The 23,353-nt window shown below is 42.4% G+C and overlaps 2 protein-coding genes across 7 annotated transcripts in view; one reads left to right on the plus strand and one right to left on the minus strand.

Moving 5' to 3' along the window:
• Positions 1-5,336: 5,336 nt before the first annotated feature.
• POLR2L (RNA polymerase II, I and III subunit L) lies at positions 5,337-19,822 on the minus strand. Of its 3 annotated transcripts, none has more exons than XM_048486914.1 (3): positions 19,771-19,822; positions 15,541-15,648; positions 5,337-5,762 (listed from the first exon to the last, which is right to left on the minus strand). In XM_048486914.1, exons 2-3 carry the CDS (start codon positions 15,633-15,635, stop codon positions 5,654-5,656), a joined length of 204 nt encoding a protein of 67 aa, XP_048342871.1. In that variant the 5' UTR covers positions 15,636-15,648; positions 19,771-19,822; the 3' UTR covers positions 5,337-5,653. The 3 variants fall into 3 exon arrangements, with proteins under 3 accessions (XP_048342871.1, XP_048342868.1, XP_048342872.1); XM_048486911.1 differs by lacking the exon at positions 19,771-19,822 and adding an exon at positions 19,563-19,764; XM_048486915.1 differs by lacking the exon at positions 19,771-19,822 and adding an exon at positions 19,153-19,293.
• Positions 19,823-19,902: 80 nt separating this feature from the next.
• Positions 19,903-23,353, plus strand: part of TSPAN4 (tetraspanin 4) — a 672,180-nt gene continuing 668,729 nt past the window's right edge. For 2 of the 4 annotated variants that reach the window (XM_048486903.1, XM_048486905.1), the window contains exon 1: positions 19,919-20,010. The gene's annotated coding sequence lies outside the window, so the exon portion shown is untranslated. Of the gene's footprint in view, positions 20,011-23,353 lie in introns of all 4 variants that reach the window. The other 2 variants (XM_048486901.1, XM_048486910.1) reach the window with 2 other exon arrangements.

Here is a 23,353-nt window from a genome sequence, read left to right on the forward strand (position 1 = left end):
ATATAAAGCAGTGGTGCGACCGCACTTGGAGAACTGTGTCCAGTTCTGGTCACCACATCTCAAAAAGGATATCGAAGAGATAGAAAAAGTGCAGAGAAGGGCAACGAGGATGATTGAAGGATTGGAGCACCTTCCTTATGAGGAGAGGCTGCAGCGTTTGGGACTCTTTAGTTTGGAGAGGAGACATCTGAGGGGGGATATGATTGAAGTCTATAAAATTATGCATGGGGTAGAAAATGTTGACAGAGAGAAATTTTTCTCTCTTTCTCACAATACTAGAACCAGGGGGCATTCATTGAAAATGCTGGGGGGAAGAATTAGGACTAATAAAAGGAAACACTTCTTCATGCAACGTGTGATTGGTGTTTGGAATATGCTGCCACAGGAGGTGGTGATGGTCACTAACCTGGATAGCTTTAAAAAGGGCTTGGACAGATTTATGGAGGAGAAGTCAATCTATGGCTACCAATCTTGATCCTCCTTGATCTCAGATTGCAAATGCCTTAGCAGACCAGGTGCTCAGGAGCAGCAGCAGCAGAAGGCCATTGCTTTCACATCCTGCACGTGAGCTCCCAAAGGCACCTGGTGGGCCACTGCGAGTAGCAGAGTGTAGGACTAGATGGACTCTGGTCTGATCCAGCAGGCTAGTTCTTATGTTCTTATGTTCTTATGTCCTGTGGGACTTGTTGAGTTTCTGCGGGGCCTGCAAAACTGACCTGTTCCTCCAGGTGTTTGGCCAGCTCGCCTGAGTGTGACTCCATCGTCCCAGCCTCCGGTGGGCTTGTGGGGGGAGGGAAGGAAGGGTTTTTATCCCCATCTGAGTTTTATTCTGGTTTTATTTTAATGTTGTACTGTTGTAGGTTTTAATATTGTTCTTATTACTTATTATATTATATTGTATGCCTCCCTGAGTCCTTCAGGGGAGGACGGCTAAATAAGTCCAAAGTATAAATAAATAAATAAATTTTCCTTCTACAGAAAATTTGTGTCAAGGCACAGAAGAAGGCACCTGTCACCTTTTTGATAGATTCTCGTACAGATAGCTGGCTTTTCTTTTGTTAACTTTCAGTGTAGTGGGTTGGATCCAGCCAACTTTTTCACTCTATCTACTCAGGACGCATCTTTACTGCAGATTCCATCCCACATGCCTTTTGTACATGTCAGTTCCATGCTCCAGAGCAGAGCCTTTTCAGGGATCAAAGAGGACCCCTCCTTCCTTTTTCACCAGCTGAAAAGTTGGTTGGCTCAAACTCGGTTTATCCAAAGTTTACAGAAAGTAGTGAGGAAATCAGAGGATTGGTTTAGTCCTTTCATGAGTCTGCATGGGAAAGCTGTGAGAAGTAATTTCTAAACCTTTAGGCAGCCAGACATACAAGTTGGCCCTGGACATGCCCAGCAAAAGAACCAGGTAGCTTGGAGTTCTAGGAGGGATGCTGGGATCAGAATAGGGACCAAGCAAAGATCAAGAGAAAAACCAAATACCATCAGGCTGGGTGTCTCCACTCCTATTCTTCTGCCAATTATATTGCCAATGGCCACAAAACAACATTTCATAAGCCCCCATAAGGGCTGATGACAAACCCAACATGAAGGGGGCTGTAGAGACAAAGACAAGCAAAACAGAGGCTTAATGACTATGACAATTGGAGACTGAGCTGACATTTCAGTTTTGTATCTGAAACCACTTAATCTTCATTGTGGTGTTCATTAATGAATATTCTCACCTTATGCTATAAGTCAGGGCTGGACACCACAAATTCCATGTTTCTTTATACCTTGCAATGTTAGGGGTTACATGGGTCAGACCTCAGCTTGTAGCATTAGAGCTAAACAGCCTGAGAACCACACAGATATTTCCACTCTTCCCTTTCAGTTCTATCCAGCAGTAGAACACAAGATGAGATACAACAAAATCATACCACACATACTGACAGCCAATTATGTGATCTGGGGTCAGGAAGCACACAATGGGATGATGTAACGTATTGTGTTACATTGCATATTACTGGAAAGGTGAGCCACGTTCAGAGCAGTAGCAATTACTGGGTCTTTTTGTAACAGCTAGTTCTGCCTCAAAGTGACTGGCTCTTATCAGATAGACACTAAGCCATATTTTTAGTAACAACTTGGAAAATGTGTTACACAGACAGTAAATCTGAAATCACGGAATAAAAAACAACACCAGATTCTATGAGCCAATGCGCCATGACAGTGATTCATAGGGTTTTGGTGCCAGGTGACAGGGAAAGAAAACTGTCTGTGAGGGAAAAAGTAGCTGTACCAATGCTTATTGCTGCCGCCTCCGTCCAGCCACACAGCTCAGCTGTGCTGAGGCTTCTCTCAATCTGCTGGGGAAGGTATACCAATTATCTCTGCTGCAGAGGTTGCAGGAGAACAGTACTATGATGGGTTGGTGCTGATAAAGGGGGAATGGAGAAGGGCAATAAAGACCTGGGATATGCTTGATTTGTGTGTATCCTGATCTGTCCTAACCAGTGAGTAATTGGGGATCTTAGCAACCTGTGAAGCGGTGTTAAACAAGAGCAACAGGAGTGGAGTTGCTCTTTGTAAGAAGCTAGGCAACAGGGAACAAGGGACCTCAAGCAGCTGTCTTACTGATGCCCTGAGCTTGTGCCTGGATATCCTTTGCACAATAGCCCTTTTTCTAGTAGGGCTACAGTTCTCAGCTTAACAGACAGTCATAACACTCTTGTTGCACCAGAAACGCAGTTACGAAGAAGCTGTCACCTGCAGGATTTGTGTTTAGTTCTTCATCTTTCCTTCATGATATCCCCTCCCCCCCTTCATATTTATGCAGCTTGCCTCTAATTTTATGCATTCCAATACTGACCATAGCTTTTGATGTCCTTCTCCTGCCCTGAAGAATCTTGCATTTATCTTTATTACAGCAGGGGTCTGGTGACCATGACAACAAATTGATTGCTGAGTGGCCCCCCCTAGTGTTAACTATATGTATTAGCCCACAGAAGTGCGAGCCACAGCTTACTGCTGGCCTTCTTAGTGGGACTACAGGGTTAGAGCTGTAAAATAATCAAGGATAAAACCAGCAAATCTTCTAAAAGCCAGAGAATATCAGGTTGAAAATAATAAAAAACCTTCTTGCTTTATCCAAGTAGGCACTTGGGAGCTGCCACACTTTCCCCTAAAGATGCAACTTTGGATGAGTAACTTATGCACTCTAGAACAAAATAGCCTGAAACAGACTGTTGTTTTTCCAGGCATTTTCCTAGATAATATGGCAAGCATACAAAACATAAGCTCTCCAACCAACTGTGAAACACAAATGCCAGAATTAATCACTTAATGCCCTTTGCATTAGGATAAAGCATGTGGTTTAAAATACAACAGAGCACTTTTAAATGAGGAACTGCTGAATGTCGTAAAAAAGAGCATCCCAGAAATAAATGAAAAAGGAAGCTTAAATTGTAAAGATTTGTGGAACTGATGAGAATAATAATAGCTAGGAGCTTAATAATGTTCCCAAATCAAGAAGCAAATTAATGAAACCCAAGAAGTCTTGGCAAAAGTGGTCCCCTACACAGCAAAAAAAAGTGTAAGCGGTCTCAGTAACTAAACACACACCCTTTGTTCATCTGTTCCCACCCCCACCCTTCTGTGCAAAGACAAACACACCAAAGTCACCTCTTACCTAGAAGCAAATTACATCGGTAGCAAAATGAATTTTCCCAACATGATTTGGGTTCCAAGCTTGAGGATTATTTTATATTATATTAAATTTCCAAGAGTCCACTGCAGTTTATAAGAGCAGTTTTCTCTAGCATATAAGGTTGAACTGCATTTATAATTAGATGTAAAATTACTGCTAAATGGAAATGCAGGGAGCTGGTAGTTGAGAAACCAGGGAGATAATCAGAATTCCAGAGCAGGTTTTTTATTCATCTGCACTAGTAGTTTTCTGAGAGATTACATTGTGCAAAGTAGCTCCTTTTCATGTAACTGTATTATTTATGAGATTAAAGAAATGTTCTGATTTTGAGATGTTCTGGCTTTGGCATTCAGAAAAAAATTGTTTGAAATTTATAACTATCCTATTTCTTGTGGCTTCTGGGTAGAATTTGTTTTTTAAATATAAGATGTAAATAAGAACACAATCCTCACTTTTGCAGTCATTAAACTCCCTTTTCAGTCCAACGTCTGCATTGCCTCCACAATGTATTTTCCGTTGGTTATGGGATAGCTGAGAACTTACCAGGAATATCTCTGTACATTGTTTCTGTTTACATTTGATAGCTATGTGCTTGAAGACATCCAAAAATATGTTACACGACCAAGGTGAAACCTCCCAGCATCTTGTTAGCCTAATTAATGTGTTGTGCAGTATGTGTGTAGAAGGGCCACCACTTTCTATATGAACTCATGCAGCAGGACACAACCAACCAGCTCTACTCAGAGGAGTAGTCAACATCTGCCCACTCATGGACCTTTTCATGGTTGCCCCTTCTTTAAGAGACATATTTCTCTAGAAGAGATGAAAAACACTACCGTTTCAGAATTTGTGGAAGGCTGAAGTTTAAAAAAGGCTTTCGTGCACATGGCTAAGCTTGTTTTCCATACTGATAATGGAAATGACAGGCAAGTATTTTCTATTCTACAAAAATAGTTATTCCCTGCACTGATAACTAGAGATTACACGCAAAATAAACAGTGGCAGTACTTCTTACAAATTACATACAAGGTTTTGAATTACAATCAGACTGAACAGTTGATGAAAAGATGCGTTACTTGAAAGCATGTACTTGTATCCCTTTCTAATGTTGCAGTTCTAAGTTACTATTGTAAGCATCTAATGAACCTTTATTTTCTTGAGTGTAAGATTACTTAGAAATTACAAAGGGGGAAAAACAGGTCTCATTTGCTCTGCATTCCAGTGGTTGCTCACCTTCTCTTGACTTCTAGAGTCTACTCCCCATTTCTGGAAAATGGACTGTCAGTTTTGCAGAGTGAGAGACATTACAAGAAGCTGGGTTAGCAATACAAATGGGCAGCTCTGAGAACGTTTCTTTAGTGGGATACCTTTTTAAATAAATCAGAAATCTTCTGTTTTTATTAGTTTTTCACATGAAACGCTATGTTATTTATCACTCAGCTATATTTCAATTCTTACAGGTAACTTTGTATCATGCAACACAACTATAGCTGAATACCTCACAGTCATTTTTCCTTCATATTAGTAGATGCCAGGGCTGAACAATCTGAAACAAGCTAGTATGATCTAGCATTCTCCATTTCCTTAAAGAAGAGGAACTGGGTGGGGGGGGGGGGTTGGTGGTATAAGAGAGTCATATCAGTACAAGTAGGTTATATCAACCTTTATTAACATTCCTGCTAATAACTCAACAATACAATTTAAATTGTGTTAACATTTTTCAAAACCCCAAAGGATTCTGGTGGACTTTCATCCTTGTTTCAATTAAAACTAGAGTCCCCAGCTGTGTGTAAGTGGATTTAGCCTTTCAGTAATTTTCTTTGAAGAAATTAGAGGCAGGGACAGTAGTGTGCCCAGGCTGAAATCCTTTGAAACTGACCATGGTCTGAATCTGAAACCCCAGCCATTTAACTCCAGGATTTATAATAACACGCTAGCTCAATGCATATTATTCAACATTCCTATTTATTTCTCCAGAGGGGCGTAATTCAGGAGCTTCTCAATCAGGTCCACGTGGGCAAGCAGCATTCGCCGACAGCAGTATCTCTTCAGACCCAGAGCATCTAGGGCATCACTAGGAATGGAGAAAAGCAAAAGGTATTTTTAAAAGAAGAACAGTATGCTAGAACTAGACCCCAGCAGATTTAAGGGCAAAGAAGTCAAGGCCTTGCCCACAGAGTAACAAGAGGAAATCTCTTAACAATACCAATCTAGCTACAAACAAATGTTTGCTCTGTTCCACAGAGTCTGAAACATCACACATGTGGGATAGGTCTGTGCTTACTTTTATTCTAGCCTTTCTTCCAAGGAATTGTGGTTATCACAGCTTCTCAGCAAGGAAGGCTGAAAAAGAGAGTGTGACTGACCCAAAGTCAAATAGAAAGATTTGTAAGTGGGGATGTGAATATAAATCTTTTCAATCTAAGCTAGACACTCTAAATGCTACACATCAGTGGCTGTATTCATGCACTCACTTTGCTCCTCACCTTTCCATCATATATGGAGGACAATTAATCTTTTGGGTTTGAGAAAGCTTCATTCTATCTCCAATTTGCCATGACATCTAAACGCAGGCACAGACAAATTTGAAGTTATTCCTTAAAAACCCAGATTAAACAGGGACCAAAGTGATGTTTAGTATCCTAGTTTTTTTGGGGGGAGGGGTTTGCAGAAAATCAAATAATTCCTATTAAGTATGAATTTTTTACCCCACAGCATGTATTTTTAAAAAACTTTAAATTTCAAATATATGTAGTTTGTCTGATAAGAGGTTAAGTGTCTAAAATCTCTTTACTGTACCAGGGACTTGGCATGCCAGAAGAAACAACTGTCGTACCACTGAATTGCAAATGCATCAAGTATATCCAAGGGAACCGTTTGGAACAAAGGAAGGCTGATTTACCTAAGCCATTCAATAGACAAACATTTTTGCAAGCTTTATGTATCTAATACACAAGTTCTGAAATGCACATTTTGGGTCAAAAGAAACTAACAAAGGGAAAGATATATTGTAGAAACCTGGTTTTAAGCAAAAACTTCCTATTATCCCCTTTGAAAAATTATTATAAGAGTAACACCTTTAAGAATTTCAATCAGAGATCAGGTGGTACTATAGTCTGTCTCAGAAAAAGATGTTAGTAGGGTTGTATGTTCCTCTGCCACAGAACTCAACATGCTGGATCTTCTTTGCTGTGGCTGCTCCACCTGGGTCCTAGTGCTGACCTAGCCCTGCTTCTAAACCCATTTGAAAGTAAAAATACATGTACTTGTATCAAAACACCATGTTCAATAATGTACAAACAAATGGTTTTTACCAAAGCAGCATGAAAAAAATGAAAGGCTCATTCCGCACATGCAGAATAATGCACTTTCAAACTGCTTTCAGTGTTCTTTGAAGCTGTGCGGAATAGCAAAATCCACTTGCAAACAGTTGTGAAAGTGGTTTGAAAACGCATTATTTTGCGTGTGTGGAAGGGGCCAAAGATAATTCTCATATTTATGCTGGACTATATTCTAATATGGAAGCATGCAATTTTCTCAACTGCTGCACCTCAACTGATCATATTAACATCTTTTTCTGAGACAGAGAAAGTGCTACTTGGTAATAGATTTTGATGTTGGAATTCATTTTTGTATGTGTGTGTGAATGTTAAGAAGTTGGTTGAGCATGTTAGTATGACAGCACATCTTTTAATCTCTCTTTTATGTTCTCACCAATTTCTAGTTTTGTACTTTTATTAGTATACCTCATAATCTTCTATATATTAAAAAGTTTAAAAGTCTTTGGATTGATAACGGTTTAATAATTCAAAAATCCTGTGTTGGTTCAGAAGAGAAGAAGAAGAATGTGAATTTATACCCCTGCCTTTTTCTCCTGTAAGGAGACTCAAGGTGGCTTATAAACTCCTTTCCCTTCCTCTCTCCACAACAGACACCCTGTGAGATAAGTGGGTTGAGAGAGTTCCGAAGAAATGCAACTAGCCCAAGGTCACCCAGAAGGCTTCATGTGTGGACTGGGGAATCGTATCCAGTTCACTAGATAAGAGTTTGCCACTCATGTGGAGGAGTGGGGACTCAAACCCAGTTCTCCAGATAAGAGTCTGCTGCTCTTAACAGCTATACCACACTGGCTCTCTTGTTGAGTGCCTGTTTAAATTCTGATTTCTTATCAGAAATGGTGCAAATGAAAGAACTTGATGTGCACTGTTCAGATGATGGAAGAGGGAAGTGAGTATACAAGCCTGGCTTCAGCAGGGGAGGGCAAGTAATAAATTAAATAAATACAAGCCCATCAACAAATCATGTTTGTGCCCATCACAGAAAAACCTGCATCAGTCCACGATGTCTGAATGGAGCCAGTGTGTCTCTCAAGGAAAGCACCAAAAGCACCATCAAGAAAAGCACCATCATCAATCATCTAGACTGGGCTCTGCAGGCTAATGGCTACTCCACAATAGAATTCAGAAGAGGTTTAAGACCAAGAGAAATACAGAGGCCTGAGGAGGAACAGCCCACCACAGGAAAAATATTTCTACCATACTTCAAGCTCTCTCAGCCCCACCTACCTCACAGGGTGTTTGTTGTGAGGGGGGAAGGGCAAGGAGATTGTAAGCCCCTTTGAGTCTCCTGCAGGAGAGAAGGGGGATATAAATCCAAACTCTTCTTCTTCTTCAACAAAACTGGACATAACAATTTATTTGAAAACACTGAAATTCTGGACAATTCAGAAGGTTACTACGTCAGACTGCACAGGGAGGCCACTGAAATTCACAAACACCAAGACAACTTCAACAAGAAAGAAGAGACTCTGAGAATTAACAAAGCTTGGCTACTAGTACTTAAAAACACCAGAAGCAAAGGCCAAGGATATGCTAAGTTCGTGGACAATGAACTCCACCCAAACACCGGAGATACATTCACCAATGCTGCTGCTGCTGCTGCTGCTGCTGCAGGGAATGCAAATGTGAATCACTCCTTGGACTGAAAACCCCCACCTGCAATATTATACTATCAACTACACTTTGCATCGCAAGTTTGTTTGTTTGTTTGTTTGTTTAATTTTATGAACCGCCCACCCCCATAGGGCTCTGGGCGGTGTTCAACACACAATAATAGACAAAGTTATACAATAAATAATTAATTAAAATCCATACTTAAAACTCTATAAATAGCAGCATCGCACATTCAGTAAACAAGAAAAATGGTGGCACCTAAACCCAAGGCCAGGAGGGGACAGGCAGTGCCAAAAGGATGTTACGTCAACAACAACGGTGATGGTGTGGCATGCAGCACGGGGGCCTCTGAGGGGGGGAAATCCACGGTTGGCCTCCCCAAAGGCCTCGTGGAACAATATGGTTTTGCAGGCCCTGCGGTATTCACCAAGATCCTGCGGGGCCTGCACAGCTGATGGAAGCGAGTTCCACCAGGCAGGGGCCAGGGCTGTAAAAGCCCTGGCCCGGGTTGAGGCCAGCCGCATCATGTAGGGGCCGGGAACCATCAGTAAATTGGCCTCCATTGATCGCAGAGGTCTACCTGGGACATATGGGATGAGAAGTTCCACCCAAACACTTACTGATTGGTTCCCCAGCCAGGAACATGACAATTTATACCCCACCAAAACATTCTCTTCTCACTGGACACAGTGTGTAACAGACTTCCCTCAGTGATATACCTCTGAAGATGCCAGCCACAGATGCAGGCAAAACGTTAGGAACAAGATCCACTAGACCACCGCCACACAGCCTGGAAAACCCACCACAACCAATCGAAGAACTCTTGAGAACTACTTTTTTAATTTTATGGAGAATGATAGCCGCACACAGGCAGCATTGTATACATGCAGTTTCATTACAAGTTACATATGTGAACCAAATGAATGATAAATTAACATGTGAACTAATCTGCTGACAGTTGTAAGTGACCCTTCAGCATGGCAAGCTTTAGGCTACCATCCCAAATGTTTAGAAGTACTTTGTTTTGAAATTAATGGGACTGCAAGATCAGTGAGTTTATCCCTTTTGATGAGACACTATTACGGTGGATGTATGACACTGATGCATCTATGAACTATACTCAATACGTCAAACAAGCAACATAAAAACTATTTTACAGTTTTTTTAAACAGGTCCACATTCAAAGTAGCTTATAACAGAGAAAATAATTCTGAAAAAGGAACACAAATATATAAATCAAGAATGGAACCCACAAATCAAGAGAACTAGGAGTACATAACACCACCAAAACCTAACAGAAAAAAACCCAAGGGCCTTGATTCTTAATTAAGAGAAAATCTTTAAACATTTTAGTAACAGATAAATGTCAGATTAAAAAGAGTCAGAGAATGAACAAGCAAAAAGAAATTCAAGACAGCAATGGTAAATAGCCAGTTCAGGAAGCTTGCAAGAAAGAAAAATAGGAAAATAGGTAGTCTGGGAAGATGCATCAAAGTTTTGCTTTTTTCAGTCTTAAAAAATGTTTTAACATATTACAAGGTGCAGGTGTGTATGCAAAGGGCAGGGGAGCACTGAATATAAGTGTGCAGGCATATGGAACATATGTCTCACTAATTCACCAGTGTCAAGGACATTCCCTTCGGTCTGGGGAGTGAAGGTTTTGCCTGCAATGCTAAATTTTTTGCCTGCAATGTTCCTCACTGCAATGCTAAATTTCCTCTCTCAGTCCACAGGCTTCTATGGCAGCCACTATTGTAAACCATCGGATCACAGCATGATCCACAAATAAGCCCAGCCCATCAAGTGAAGACCAAAGCTAAAGCAGGCGATGACTTGCCATCCAGCTTCTACCTCATCTCAGCCAAACTCTTTCAGCTCAGCATTCTATTCCCATTCCACACAATTAAGGTTTTCAACTGGAACTAATTATCTAGAACACACGGCTTGATTTTATTTGCACCCAACTTTTCTACTAAAGGGTACCTAGAGGCTTACAAGATTGTTTTCTCCTCCATTTTATCATCATAGTAATAACCCTGTAAAATAGTTGGGCTGAAATGAGAGAGTGACTTTCACAAGGACACTCAATGAGCTTCCAGGACAGATGGGAATTTGAACCTGGATCTCCCATTATCCTAGTCCAATGCTCTAACTACTGCATGCCAAACAACAAATATACACGCCAGTGTGGTGGAGAGGCAGACTAGGATCCTGGGCAAACCTGAGTTTGAATCCCCACTTCTACTGTGGAATTGTGGTGAGTGATCTTGGGCCTGTCACAAACTCTTAGTCTGGTCTACCTCACAGAGTTGTTGTGATAAAATGAAAAAGGAGAGAATAATGTTTTAAGCTGCTTTGAATTCCATCTTGGGCAAAATAGTTGGATATAAATAAATAACTGCATCATAAATGCACACTGGCTCTGCTGTCAAACAGGGAGAGCAAACTTTTAAACACTGAGATTTTTCAGAGCGCTTTGCAGAGATTGGTAAATTCTGCAGGTATGAGATAACTGTGGTCATGATTGTTCCATCAGATATCTAAATAATGCTCAGTTTGAGATGTGAGGCACAGATCAAATAGCGGTAAATAGGAAATTGAGGAATTGATAATGGTTTCTTTTGACTTTAGAAGCTCCCAACACAGTTGTTAATAGAGAATTCTTGGTACAGTTTGACTTCACAGCTTTAACATCAAAAGATTAAGATTATTTTTAATTTTTTGAATAAATTATCTTAGATTTTTTTTTTACAATGACTGCAGAAACTTAAATTCTCCACACAATAATCTTTAAAACCTCATGGCCAAGTTTTTAAAAATTCTACAGTTGGCACATGCTGGTACTAGTAATCAGAATAGGCTTTTGCATATTTTTTATCTTCTTTTAATATTCTAGATTAGTGAAGAAACTGTGTAAGTGAAAAAATACAGCATTTCCAAATACTGCAAAATCTCTGCATCTTTATACAAGCAGATTATTCCATTTACCTGACCCATTTTTTACTCTAAGAAATGATTTTAATGATATCTGACATATGGATCTACCCTGAAAATTGTCAGAAGGCAGTTAGCTAAACTAGGCAGATTTGCTGCTGGGGGGAGCTCAAATATGCATTGTTTGCCCACATGGTTATATAAAATCATACAATAAATTGCAAAAGAATCACATTTGTGCTCAAGACATGTACTCATTGAGGAACATTTATCATGTAAATATTATACTAAAACACTATGTAACCTCAAATTCTACATTCATAAATCCCAATTCTGCATTTGTAATGAAAACTCTGTGGTTAGCAAAGCAAACATGATGAAATGCAAACAGAAACAACACTACTCATTTAAATAAAGTGGTGGATACAATATTCTAAGAACAGAACAGAATATATAGGCCCTCTCTAAACTATAATAAACAGGAAGCAAGCTTTTCTAATAAATGATTATTGTTTGCTACAATCAGGTCTGTTAATTGATATTAGAAAAATAATGGCTGCTTTCAGATGACACAATAAACTGTGGTTTAAACAAGTTGTTTCCACAATCCCTGCTTAGTCTAGTCTACCTGACTTACATTACAGATCATAGCTGGTCAACTGTAAGATATGTAAGGAAAACAGGAGATGAATATTCCGGCTTGATGAGACATCACTAACAGGTGTGGGGAATGTAGAGAAAAGGATCTGCAGAAACCCCTATTGCTAGCTGAATGTGGCTGGCCCTGCCTGTTGTGGCAGCCCATACTAAGCAATGTCAGAATTCCAAATGGGCCGCAGGCTCAAGAACACTGCGGACTTCTGCTCTGGTTTTTAAACACTAGGAAGAAACTCTACAAAGACTGCCAGAGATTTCTGTTTCCAAGGAACACTTTTTCTGCCATTATATCCCACAGAAATTATTTAATGAATTATTTATTTTAAAATAATTTCTGTATGCATAAGATCTGCTAAATTGTTTTTAAAAATAAAAAAGAAAGAATAGAAAATATAAGAATAAATTCAATTTGAAGAAGCAGAGGAGTTGGTTTTTGTACACTACTTTTTTTACCTTAAGGAGTCTTAAAGTGGCTTACAATTACAATTTGGCTTTTGTTTGCCAATGAAATTTACAGTTGAATATGAAGTAATTTCTGGTCCTGGAAATTTCAGCAAGCTCAGCAGTCAGAGGATGACATTGTTGCCTCTTGTCCAGTTGAAAACAAGCATCTTTTAAGCATCATTCCATAGGATGCTAGTATATAAAGATGCCGCATCTAAGGTTAGAGTACCTCCGTGTCAACTCTGTCTATTGTATGAAGTTCATTTATAAAATCTGTTGAAACTCTTATATACAGCTGCATCAGTGAAAAAGATGGTCACAAGAATAATGTATTTTAAGAGGTTCCAAAACTGAATGGCAACCTGAAATTCTAGGTCTACTAGGGGGTGAGGTGACACTCTTGTGGATAGATATTCAAGAGGGTATAAGAGACTGGAGTCTGCAGACTGAAATGATCCAGAAACTGCCTATCATGGGAGGAAATGTATCCCATAGAAACAGATTTACTGCATTTCACCTGATTATGAGATACAATAAGCTTCACCCAATCTATTCAAGGTGGGAACCAGATAAGTTTCTATATAAGGCATGCCATACTGTGTATTATGAACCTTGTATTAATTTTTTTAGTTTTTTAAAAACTTTTTCAGTATTTAAAGCTTGTTGATTATGAACAGCCTAATTTTATATCACACTAGAGAATGTGTAAGATATCCCTACAGTAGGCTCAGAGAGCACCTTAGATAATTTTACAAGTAATTAAAAATATTTTTCAATTATGACACTTTACATACATTTTAACTGAATTTATATAACTGTATTCTTAAACTATGCATTAGATCCCTGGTAAAACAAATAGCAAAATACAAAAGGACCTAGAAGATCCAATAGACTGTTCTACCTTGCACATCCTTTTCTTCTCCTTTCCTCACACAAACCATGATTCTAAATCACAGCTAAATTTCAGTTTGTAGAGTGCAAACGAACTCTAATTTGCTCAGGTGAGTTATCTTTAAAATATGCTCCAAAATGGAAGCATAGCTTTCTGTTAAAAACATCTAACTATTATAACTGCAGAGAAAACTTCCTGGAAGTGTGGCAGCAAATGGCTGAGGTACTTGAAGACAAGATGCATCTTTAATGTGCTAGGTTGAAGATTTAGCAGGCAAGATGGGGCTTGTCACTTCTTACTAAACTGAGAATTGATCTTTGAAAATAAAACGTATCAGAAATATGAAAGAGCTATGTTTGTGGAAACATTAGGATCAAAATATAAAAGATAAGTAATGCTACCTATTCTTTACAGATTGCCATATGAAGTGGCAAAACAATGTTAAACCAAAGCACCAAATGTAATTGACTGATTGAATATTAGTGTTGATTTGGTTTACAGCTTTTATCTGCTTGACAGAGCCTGAAATGCTTAAATGTGTGTCTGAGATGCACTTCATGCATTTTCATTCTGAGAATATGTTTACACCTAAAGTTCAGCCTTGTAACAGTAACCTATTGTATCCAAATCATACCATCAACTGGCATTTGCTACTTTTCAGGCAATGGGAGTTACACAGTTCTCTATTTTAGTGAGGTTTGTTCTCATTGTCTTATCAGTTTTCTATTAATTCTAACAACCCTCTTCCATTGCCTTAAGAAAACCCACAACAAAAGATGTTCTCTGTAGAAAAAAGTGAACATAAACCCCAGTTGCACAAATGAAAAATCTGCAAATCAAGCATCCTTTTGCAAGGCTGCCCAATATTCATATTTATTCTAAATGCAGTATGGGATTTGTTTAACCACAATTCAGTCTTCTGCATCAAGCCATTTTGAAGGCGAATTCTTTTTAGATACTAATCAATCAGTATTTTCTGTAGGGTGATAACTTACACAGCTCTAAGAAAGAAATTCTTGCTAAACTACAAAGTAATTACAATACATTTGACATCATTGTAATAGCTTTAGACTTAGAGCATGACCTGAACACACGCAAGAGAATGTTCTTCCCTACATGTACACACAAGCTTAGAAACACAACTGAAGTTTTATTTTGGGTTCCACTATTCCAATGAATCTTGAAAAGTGTTTTTAAAATGTACAGCTTTTTCACTGTGGAGCTCTCTACCCAAAGAGACCTGTTGAAAAAGTTTAGCTAAAGTATTTTTATTTTAGAAGAAGAATAAGAAGAGTTGGATTTATATCTCCCCTTTCTTTCCTGTAAGGAGACTCAAAGGGGCTTACAAACTCCTTTCCCTTCCCCCCTCACAACAAACACCCTGTGAAGTAGGTGGGGCTGAGAGAGCTCAGAAGAACTGTGACTAGCCCAAGGTCATCCAGCTGGTGTGGGTTGGAGTGCACAGGCTAATCTGAATTCCCCAGATAAGCCTCCACAGCTCAAGCAGCACAGCGGGGAATCAAACCAGGTTCCTCCAGACTACACCTGCTCTTAACCACTACACCACTGCTTTAGAAAGCATTTGAAGATTGTCAGTAAATGCCATATTAATTCCACTGCGATTTTTGCACGAATCTCTTGCTGATTTTGTTTTTTCAGTACTGCCATGGCTTTATACTGATTTTACATTAAAGGTGACTAGAGAGCTGCCTTGAATGTTCCTCTGCTGCCAAGAGGTGGAATAAAATTGTCCCCCTCTTGATAAAAGACACAATGCTCTATGCCAGGCATGCCATTTACCTACTTCTGGTCTGCCCCCAAAACTCCCAAGGGTGTCAGGTTGTGGTCTAGCATCCCTGCTCTACACAGACCTTTTTGTGAATGATGACCACTAGGATTTTCCTGAAACAAAAATGTTTACAGTTGCCTATCTTAATTCAGCTGTTAAAACACAACAGTAAACAAACACTTACCCTTCTGTGTATTCTGCTTGCAGAAGTCCAAGATATGCCTCCCATTTGTTTCCAACAATTTTGCCACAAGTAAAACACCTCACAGGTATAATCATTGTATCACAACAGCTAGGAAAAATTAAGAACAGGATAGTTAAACAAAAACTGTGTGATATGATTAATTGAAAACAGCTCTCCCGCCCCACACCTTTTAGAGCCTGTGGTTACCTTTGACACAGTAGGGTGGGTGCAGCCACAAAATGGCTGCTGCAGGAGGTGGACTCAAGCTGCTGAAGCTAACCTTCAATCACACAGATCCTTATGTTGTTGTGACAGCTGCTGTTGGAGTAGCATTTTTTAAAAAAATCTATACAGCCATCAAATCCCTACCTACATGGCCCCACCCACTTTCCAAAAACACTTGGAGGGCACCAAACTGGGAATTCCTGATATAAAATGTATTCATGGCATGACCCAACCACAGCTAAATACTTTTAAATCTTACATACTCAAAGAAAGATGTAACATCCTGAAACTACAGGGTGAACCCCACACATTCCCCCGTCTAAAAGGAAATGTGGAGAAACAATGAAATATATGCAATCCTTATTGTCCTAGCAAACCTAAACTAATTTTACTGCTTCAGCAACAAAAACACATAATTTGTAATATTGAAATATATGCAAGTTATGGATGCCAATTTTCTACAAGCAAAATTGGAACTATAGCCAGAACTTAAGTGAACTATAGCCAGAACTTAAGTGAAAACCTTAATTTTTGCTGCCTGAAAAATAGGAAAAAATAGGAGTAGGAAAAATAGGAGTTAAACAGAAAACAAATGCTTTGGTGTAAATGCCATAAAATATATTATCAAATTGTAATGAGTAAACTATGAGTTTACTCATTACATTATATTGAATTCATTACATTATATTGTATTCACAATAAATTGAAACATTTAGTTTTTAATAATACAGATAATAATTAATAATAATATCTGCACAGCTTGATATAGTTCTAGATAGAGGCTATCTTCTTCCTTCTGTGGCTACTGGGTACAGATAGTTCAGTTCTTAATGAAATTTTTAATTTTCCTGAGGCTTTGGTGCAGTTTCTGCCCCCTTTCTTCTTCTGAAAGGTAGGACAATCAGCTACTTGTTACCCTGTCTGAGCATAGTAGTTTGAGGAAGAGGTTAAAAGGTCAACAGGATAACAGAAGGCATGCAACAGCTGAGAAGCAATGAAAGCTCTGCATGCTCCTCTTATAAAGATAAGGTGTTCTTTGACTATGTTCAGAAATGTATCTTGAATTTAAGAGCCGTGCGTGTCTACAGAATATTTATCTAGCCTTCAACAGCACATTTCCCATTCTAAAAGGGAATATTTCATAGTTTTTCATTTTTCCTAAACTTTCCAATTTTCTCATCAGATGAACTGAAAAAAGCCTCAACCCCCCCACAAACACAAGCCCTCTACCCAATTTTTTCCTCCTCCCCAGGTCACACCTTTAGAAACCCATGCTTTATTCCACAGGTGTCAAACTCACGGCCCTCCAGATGTTGTGGACTACAGTTCCCATCATCCCCTGCCTGCCTGATACTGGCAGGGGATGATGGGAACTGTAGTCCATAACATCTGGAGGGCTGTGAGTTTGACACCTTCTACCACTGTGATGTAAAAGTGATTACTTTTGGTTGAGTAATGCCCTTATTTCTGCAGCCTATAAATTTTACAGATAAAATTAGTTATTTGGATGTGTCAGTGATGTAGTTTGAACATGCATCTCTGTAGTATTTTTACAATGAAGTGCGTATGTACCTGGTCATTGCCCAACCCAAGAAATTACCAAGAATTCCATGTCAGTTTACTCCAAGCTTTCCAGAGAGAACAGACATATGTTCAATGATTAACATTGGACGCCCTGCCCCTCCGGGTCGCAGTCAGCAAGTGCGAGGTGCTGGATCGCCCTCCCGGAAGTTCCGCTGATTGCGGTGTACCCCAGGGTTCTTTACTATCCCCGCTAAGCATTTAATATCTATATGCACCCCTTGCTCAACTGGGTATCGGAGTTTTGGGCCGACCTGCTACCAAAGTAATGCTGGATGATCATCGCCATTCATTCTGTTGATGGAGGGGGAGCGTGACCGCCCCTGCCGCTCCAGCACTGTTTGGAGGCTGCTGCTGGTTGGTTGCGCAGAGCAGGTTGCAAAACTGAACCCATCGAAGACGGAGATCCTCTGGCTTAAATGCGGAGGGGAGAGGGGCTTAGCCGCCGGGTGGGAGGGGCCATTGGCTGACTTCCTCCGTCATTGCGCAACTCTGGGGGGTCCACCTGATTCGCTCTTTCAATGGAGGTGATCCAGGTGCGCCCATACAACCCGGGTTGCTTTTTTTTTCCACCTCCTCGCTTAGGCCCGCCGACGGGTTACGCTTCTTCCTCCCGAAGCAGACTCCAGCTAGCCACTGTGATCCATGCAACGGCTTCACCTCCAGCTTTAGACTGAGCGGCCTCGCTTCACGCTGGCCTCCTCGCGCTTTGCTCCAGTACCGCAAGACTTAAGCCCGTCGACATGCAGCGGCGGCAGCTACCGGCGCTATAAGTGCTGCTTCTGTAAATTAATCGGCCTGGCGACTTCAGCCTGTGTTACCAGCGCCGTTTACCGGGCTTCCTGCGTGAAGCCCCGACCATTCTGCAAGGTACAGCTTCAAGGCCTTTCCTCTGCCGTTCGGATGCACCCTTTCGCAGCCTCTAGGACTCGATCACCCCATATACATGTCCCGCACGGCCTCTTCAGCTTCAAGCGGAGGCCAACTTATTAGGTCCCTGGCCCCTCAATGATGCTGCTGGTTTTCCCACGGCTTTCAGGGCCTTTACGCCCTGGTCTCGCCTGGTGGAACACCTCTTCCAGCACTGGCGACTTCTGGCGGGACCTTAACGAAGCTCCGCAGGGCCTGTAAACGGAGTAAAAGTTGTTCCTCACCGGCCTCGAGGACCCATAGCCGATGGTATGCCTCCAGCCGGCCCCAACCGCTTTATGCCCGTGGGCTTACCATCCAACATGACCTCCACCTCCCTCTCTTTTTTTTTTTTTTTTTCTGGGTAGAATTTTAAAATTCAGTTGGCGGACGCCTTATCATTGGTTATTGTTATCGCTGTTTTAAGGGTTTTAACAATGTGTTTACCTTGGTATTTATATTTCTTTGTGTGTAATAATTCACTTCGGGATGTGAGTTGCATAAAGTTTAAACAATAAATAAAATAAATAAATAAATAAACATTCTGGATAGCGTGGTGCATACTTTTATTACTTGTAGTTTTCTGTATATTTTGCTTAGGGGGACAGTCCTGTTAGTTAGTAAACATGTGGAGTTATTTAAGACTCCACCTCCGCAGAAGGAAGAAGATTAATAGCCCCTTTTTCTGGGCAAGGTATCTATGAATCAAACTCTGTGGATGGCCTTCAAGGAATCTATTTCTCAGCTAACCACCTTATCTTATCCCTCAAGGTTACTGAAACAACGAATGAGGATAACAGGTGGCAATCCTCCTATGCCCATCACCTTAGAATCAAGTCCCATGGGGGAGGACGACGACAGAATTCAATAAGAGCATTGGGCAAGCTTATTACTTACAAGTTTAGAAGTGCGTACACCGGTGGCCTGTCTGTTCATCTCGCATTTTATCCACACATCAACTCTCTCTCCGTGTGTGAGAGACAGTTTTGTGAAGGCTCCTTCCCAAGTTTTTATCCTTCACCTTTACTTCGAGGACCTGAGGACAGACTTCAGCTCCTCGAAAAAAAGGTGAGGGCTAAAAACTGGGGGCAGAGAAACCATCCTTCACGAAAAACGGTTCCCGTTTGAAGCGGAACAGCGAGACAATAGTCCGCTTCGCCGGAGGCTGCCTGAGCATCTCTGCTACCTGCCCTAACTGCAGCTGTTCCTTTTGACGGCGGCACCAACCGCCTCGCCGCGTGACAGAGGAAGCGCGCGGCCCGAATCGGCTACGGAAAGATTCAGAACGCCTCGCCCCACCAACCTACCGCGAGCCGCCCCGCGCACCCCACGTTCCAGTCTCAGCCGAAGCGCTGCCACCACCGCACGCTTTGCAAGCGCCACGCCCCTCTGCCTAAGGCGCGACTATTACAGAAAACAGGGGAAGGCCTGTCGTGCCCTTTGCAGCCCGCTTTATCCCTGTGCTAACGGGCCACGGTGATCGTGTCCACCAGCCTAGAGAAATTCACTTCGTACCGAACTGGGGGAGCGGTGATAGCCTTTCTCTTTTACGTATAATCCCTCCCCGCGGGCGCAGAATAGTATATCCCAAGAGGTACGGCGTCGCAATTGGCTCAATCTACTCCCGCTCGGCGACAGCTTCGCGATTCTCGTGTGCTGCGCTGACTGGCAGCTGGCGAGTTCGGGCTGCAGAGCGCTGAATCCGGGCGACGGGAGAGGTTGGGAGCGGAGTCGCTGGAAGGGGCTGAGCGTCAGGTAGCGTTCATTTATATTGCTCTGCATCACTTTCTTTGCAGACGTCGGTAACGAGAGTTCTGCTCGAGAGTTTGAAGGGATGAGGGGGTCTCTCCCCACTCCAGATGTTTGTGGGTGGGGTGGAACGCGCAACTGGTGGTGCTGTAGTTAAGCCCATAAGTTCTCTTCCCACCCCTCGCTAATAGCAGGACGAAGGGGATCACTGGTTTGCAAAATGCCCCTCCAGATCGATGTTAACCTTTCTGTGGCCGCTGGTCTGATCTGCGACTTCTGTTTGCATTGCTCCAAACCGCTCAAGCGAAGTAGCTATTTGTGGTGCGCTTGGGAGAGGATGCCTGGTAGACTGCCTTCCAGCGCTGATCGCCGTCGCGGTGATGCATGCATTTAAAACAATTGCGAGGGGACTTTAAGCGGAGACACGCTGTCAAATTCATTTGACCAAGGCGAAGAGCAACTGCTGTTGCTCGGTTAGTTATCCAGCCCAATTCCGTAACGCTGTTTTTGGGTAGAACACAGGAGACCTCCATCCTTCCGACTGAGTGTTACTTGATTTCAGTCTCTGCCGCTGTGTAACTGCTCTCCAAAACCCTGGGGACAGGAGGGAGGGAAAAGCTGCCTTAATCTTCGGAGGAAAATGCAACAAAATGCAACTGTTCTGCGCTGGCCAAGCAGTTCTAAGTCCACCAGCAGCCCGATTCTGTACGTGTTTGCTTGCAAGAAAATCCCACTCGCCCCAATCGGACTTCTTTGCTTCGGGCAAGTACCTACGCCGCTAACTTTCAGCCTCTGCCACCCGAACGTGCTTTGCTGCAACGGTGATTAAAATCGAGTCACTTTTGCACCCGGTATGACGCGCAGTTTCTGGAGGCAATCCCCTTCGGCCAGCTCAACCTCTAGCCTGGCGCACTTCTCATTAAACACGCGTCGCCTCCAAAGCGAATTATGTGTCATAGTGTTATTGTGTATGCATGTGTGGGGGTTAATTGTGCCAAAATGAATAGCAAGCTTACCAAGGGGGATCTGGCTTGAGGTGGGCAGGGTTGCTCCAGAAGTGAATGGAACTACTCCAGGGGCGAGTGGTTTTGAGGCGCGTTGTCTTGCTGTAGGTCCTGGGGGCAGGCGAACTTTTTTTCGGCTGCTGGCTTTGGCCGAAGTGAACGGGTGTGGTCTGTTTTTTGCTTTTGCCGAAGGCCCCTCGGGCGCTCATCCTTCCTCTCTCGCCACAGGGCTGGCCATACTTGGGAGTCTTCTTGAGAAAGGGAGCGCGCCGATTTACTCCCGTCCCGAGTGTAATCGGAACAAAATGTTCCAGCGCCAGGGAGGGCGAGGATTAGTATGTGATGCTTGCAGAATGGTGTCCAACGGCAATATTTTATTTGGGAGAGCGCGTCTCTCACGCGCGGGGAGGGGGGTTGCGAAGGTGAACCGGGTGCTGGATTTGCAAGGCTGCTCTGGGTGGCAGCAAGCGAAGCGCGACTCGTGTGGCTCCAGGCAAAGCTCGCAAGGAAAGCGGCCCTGCCGTGGGAGCTCCCAGTTGTGTCCTGGAGGCTGGTGGGTGTTTGAAATCAGCGGGATTCCTGTGTGGAGTTACTTGAAAATGAGCCCGGCTGGACTCCGTGGGAATTACTTTTGAGCAAATAGGCAAGGAGGCACGAAGAGGTCGCCGGCAATGGCTAAAATATAGAGTTCTGCAAGTGATGTGTAATGCTAACAGTGTAATTTCACACATGCAAACAGACCCCTTCCCCTTAGGGGTGGGACAACATTTTGGGTTGCTATGGAGACCCAGAATGACATCTGATGTTACAGCAGTGCCAATGGCCACTGGGTGAGGGAGGGGAAGAAAGCTGGAGCTGATAAAGGTAGGGGAAAGGTTGAGCCAAACTGGGGAAGGGGAGGGGAACTGGGGGCAGGTGGGAAGACAAATCCAATGGTGCAGAGAGATGGGCTAGAAACCCTGAGCCAAAGCTGGCAGGAAGGAGGGATGGGGAAAATTGGACTTCCCCTCATGTAGTAGTTCTTTTGGTTCCCCTCCTGAAAACATCCAGGTCATTAAAAGTAGATTATTTGGAGCTTTGGAATTGGGTATCATCAATATGCCTATGACTCGCAGCCCTAGACTTCATTATCCAGGTATGTGTCCATCTTGGTTCTGAGCTGGTGCTCAAGTGACTAAGGCAGAACAAACTGAATCTGAATCCACGCAAGACAAGACTGATGCTGTTTGAGAAGGCTGATAGCCCAGAGTAGAACTCTGCGGGCGGTCTAGAAGCTCAGGAGTCCATAATTCCCCATCAGTCGCTTCGTCAGCATGGCCAATTGGCCATGCTGGTAGGGGCTGATGGGAATTGTAGTTCCTGAACATCTGGAGAGCCGCAGGTTCCCTACCCCTGTTCTAGAGGAATTGGATTCAGTTATCCTGGATGGTTTGATGAGCCAGTGTGATGTAGAGACAGTGTGGTATAGTGGTTAGAGTATCAGACTAAGATCTGGAAAAACCCGGTTCAAATCCTTACTTTGCCATGGAAACTTGCTGGGTGACACTGGGTGAATCGCACACTCTCAGTCCTGACCTTAGCTAGTATTTGAATGAGAGACCTCCAAAGAATACTAGGATGATGATAAGACATGGTGGGCAAATGATGAACCACCTCCAAATGTCTCTTGACTTGAAAACTTTACAGGGTTGCCATACGTCAGCTGTGACTTGACCGCCCAAACAAAAAGGTTTGAACTGAGCTTTTGCCGAATAGGTTAAGATTTTAGGTATCCTCATGGACCCTACTTTGCTGTTTGAAAAGCAGGTTGGCTTGGTGGCCCGCTAGGACCATCTTTCTTATCAAGTTCCACCTCCAGAGCTGTAGAAGCTTTAGGGGAACTGTGCCCGGGTTCATCACGACATGCGCCTCACTTCCACATTCCTCGGTCATACCACACTCCGCCCCCAGTGTGTCACGCACTCCTCCACCCCCGTTGCTCTACACCACTGGTTCTACCTGGTTCACCCGCTCTTTCTTTTACACTCAGCTGACGTGTTCATGCTGATCTATGCATTTGTAACCTCTGTAATGCACTCTTTTTCTGGTTGTCATTAAATGCAACTAGGAAACTTCTGCTGGTTCAGAATAAGGCATCCCAGTTATTGTCAGGTGCTAGCTGAGGGGGCATATATGATCCTTATTTTGAAACATTCTTCCAGTTTGTTTTTGATCTCCATTCAAGGAACTTTAAAAACCCCTCTTGGTTATGACTTTAAAAACCCCTCTTGGCCTGGGGCCCAGATATCAAAAAGACTGGTTCCTTCCCCTCTTCACTAAGTTTTTGTCTACTCCAGTCTTCAGAC

This window comes from Sphaerodactylus townsendi, linkage group LG02 (genome assembly GCF_021028975.2).
Source record: "Sphaerodactylus townsendi isolate TG3544 linkage group LG02, MPM_Stown_v2.3, whole genome shotgun sequence".
NCBI classification, from domain to species: Eukaryota; Metazoa; Chordata; class Lepidosauria; order Squamata; family Sphaerodactylidae; genus Sphaerodactylus; species Sphaerodactylus townsendi.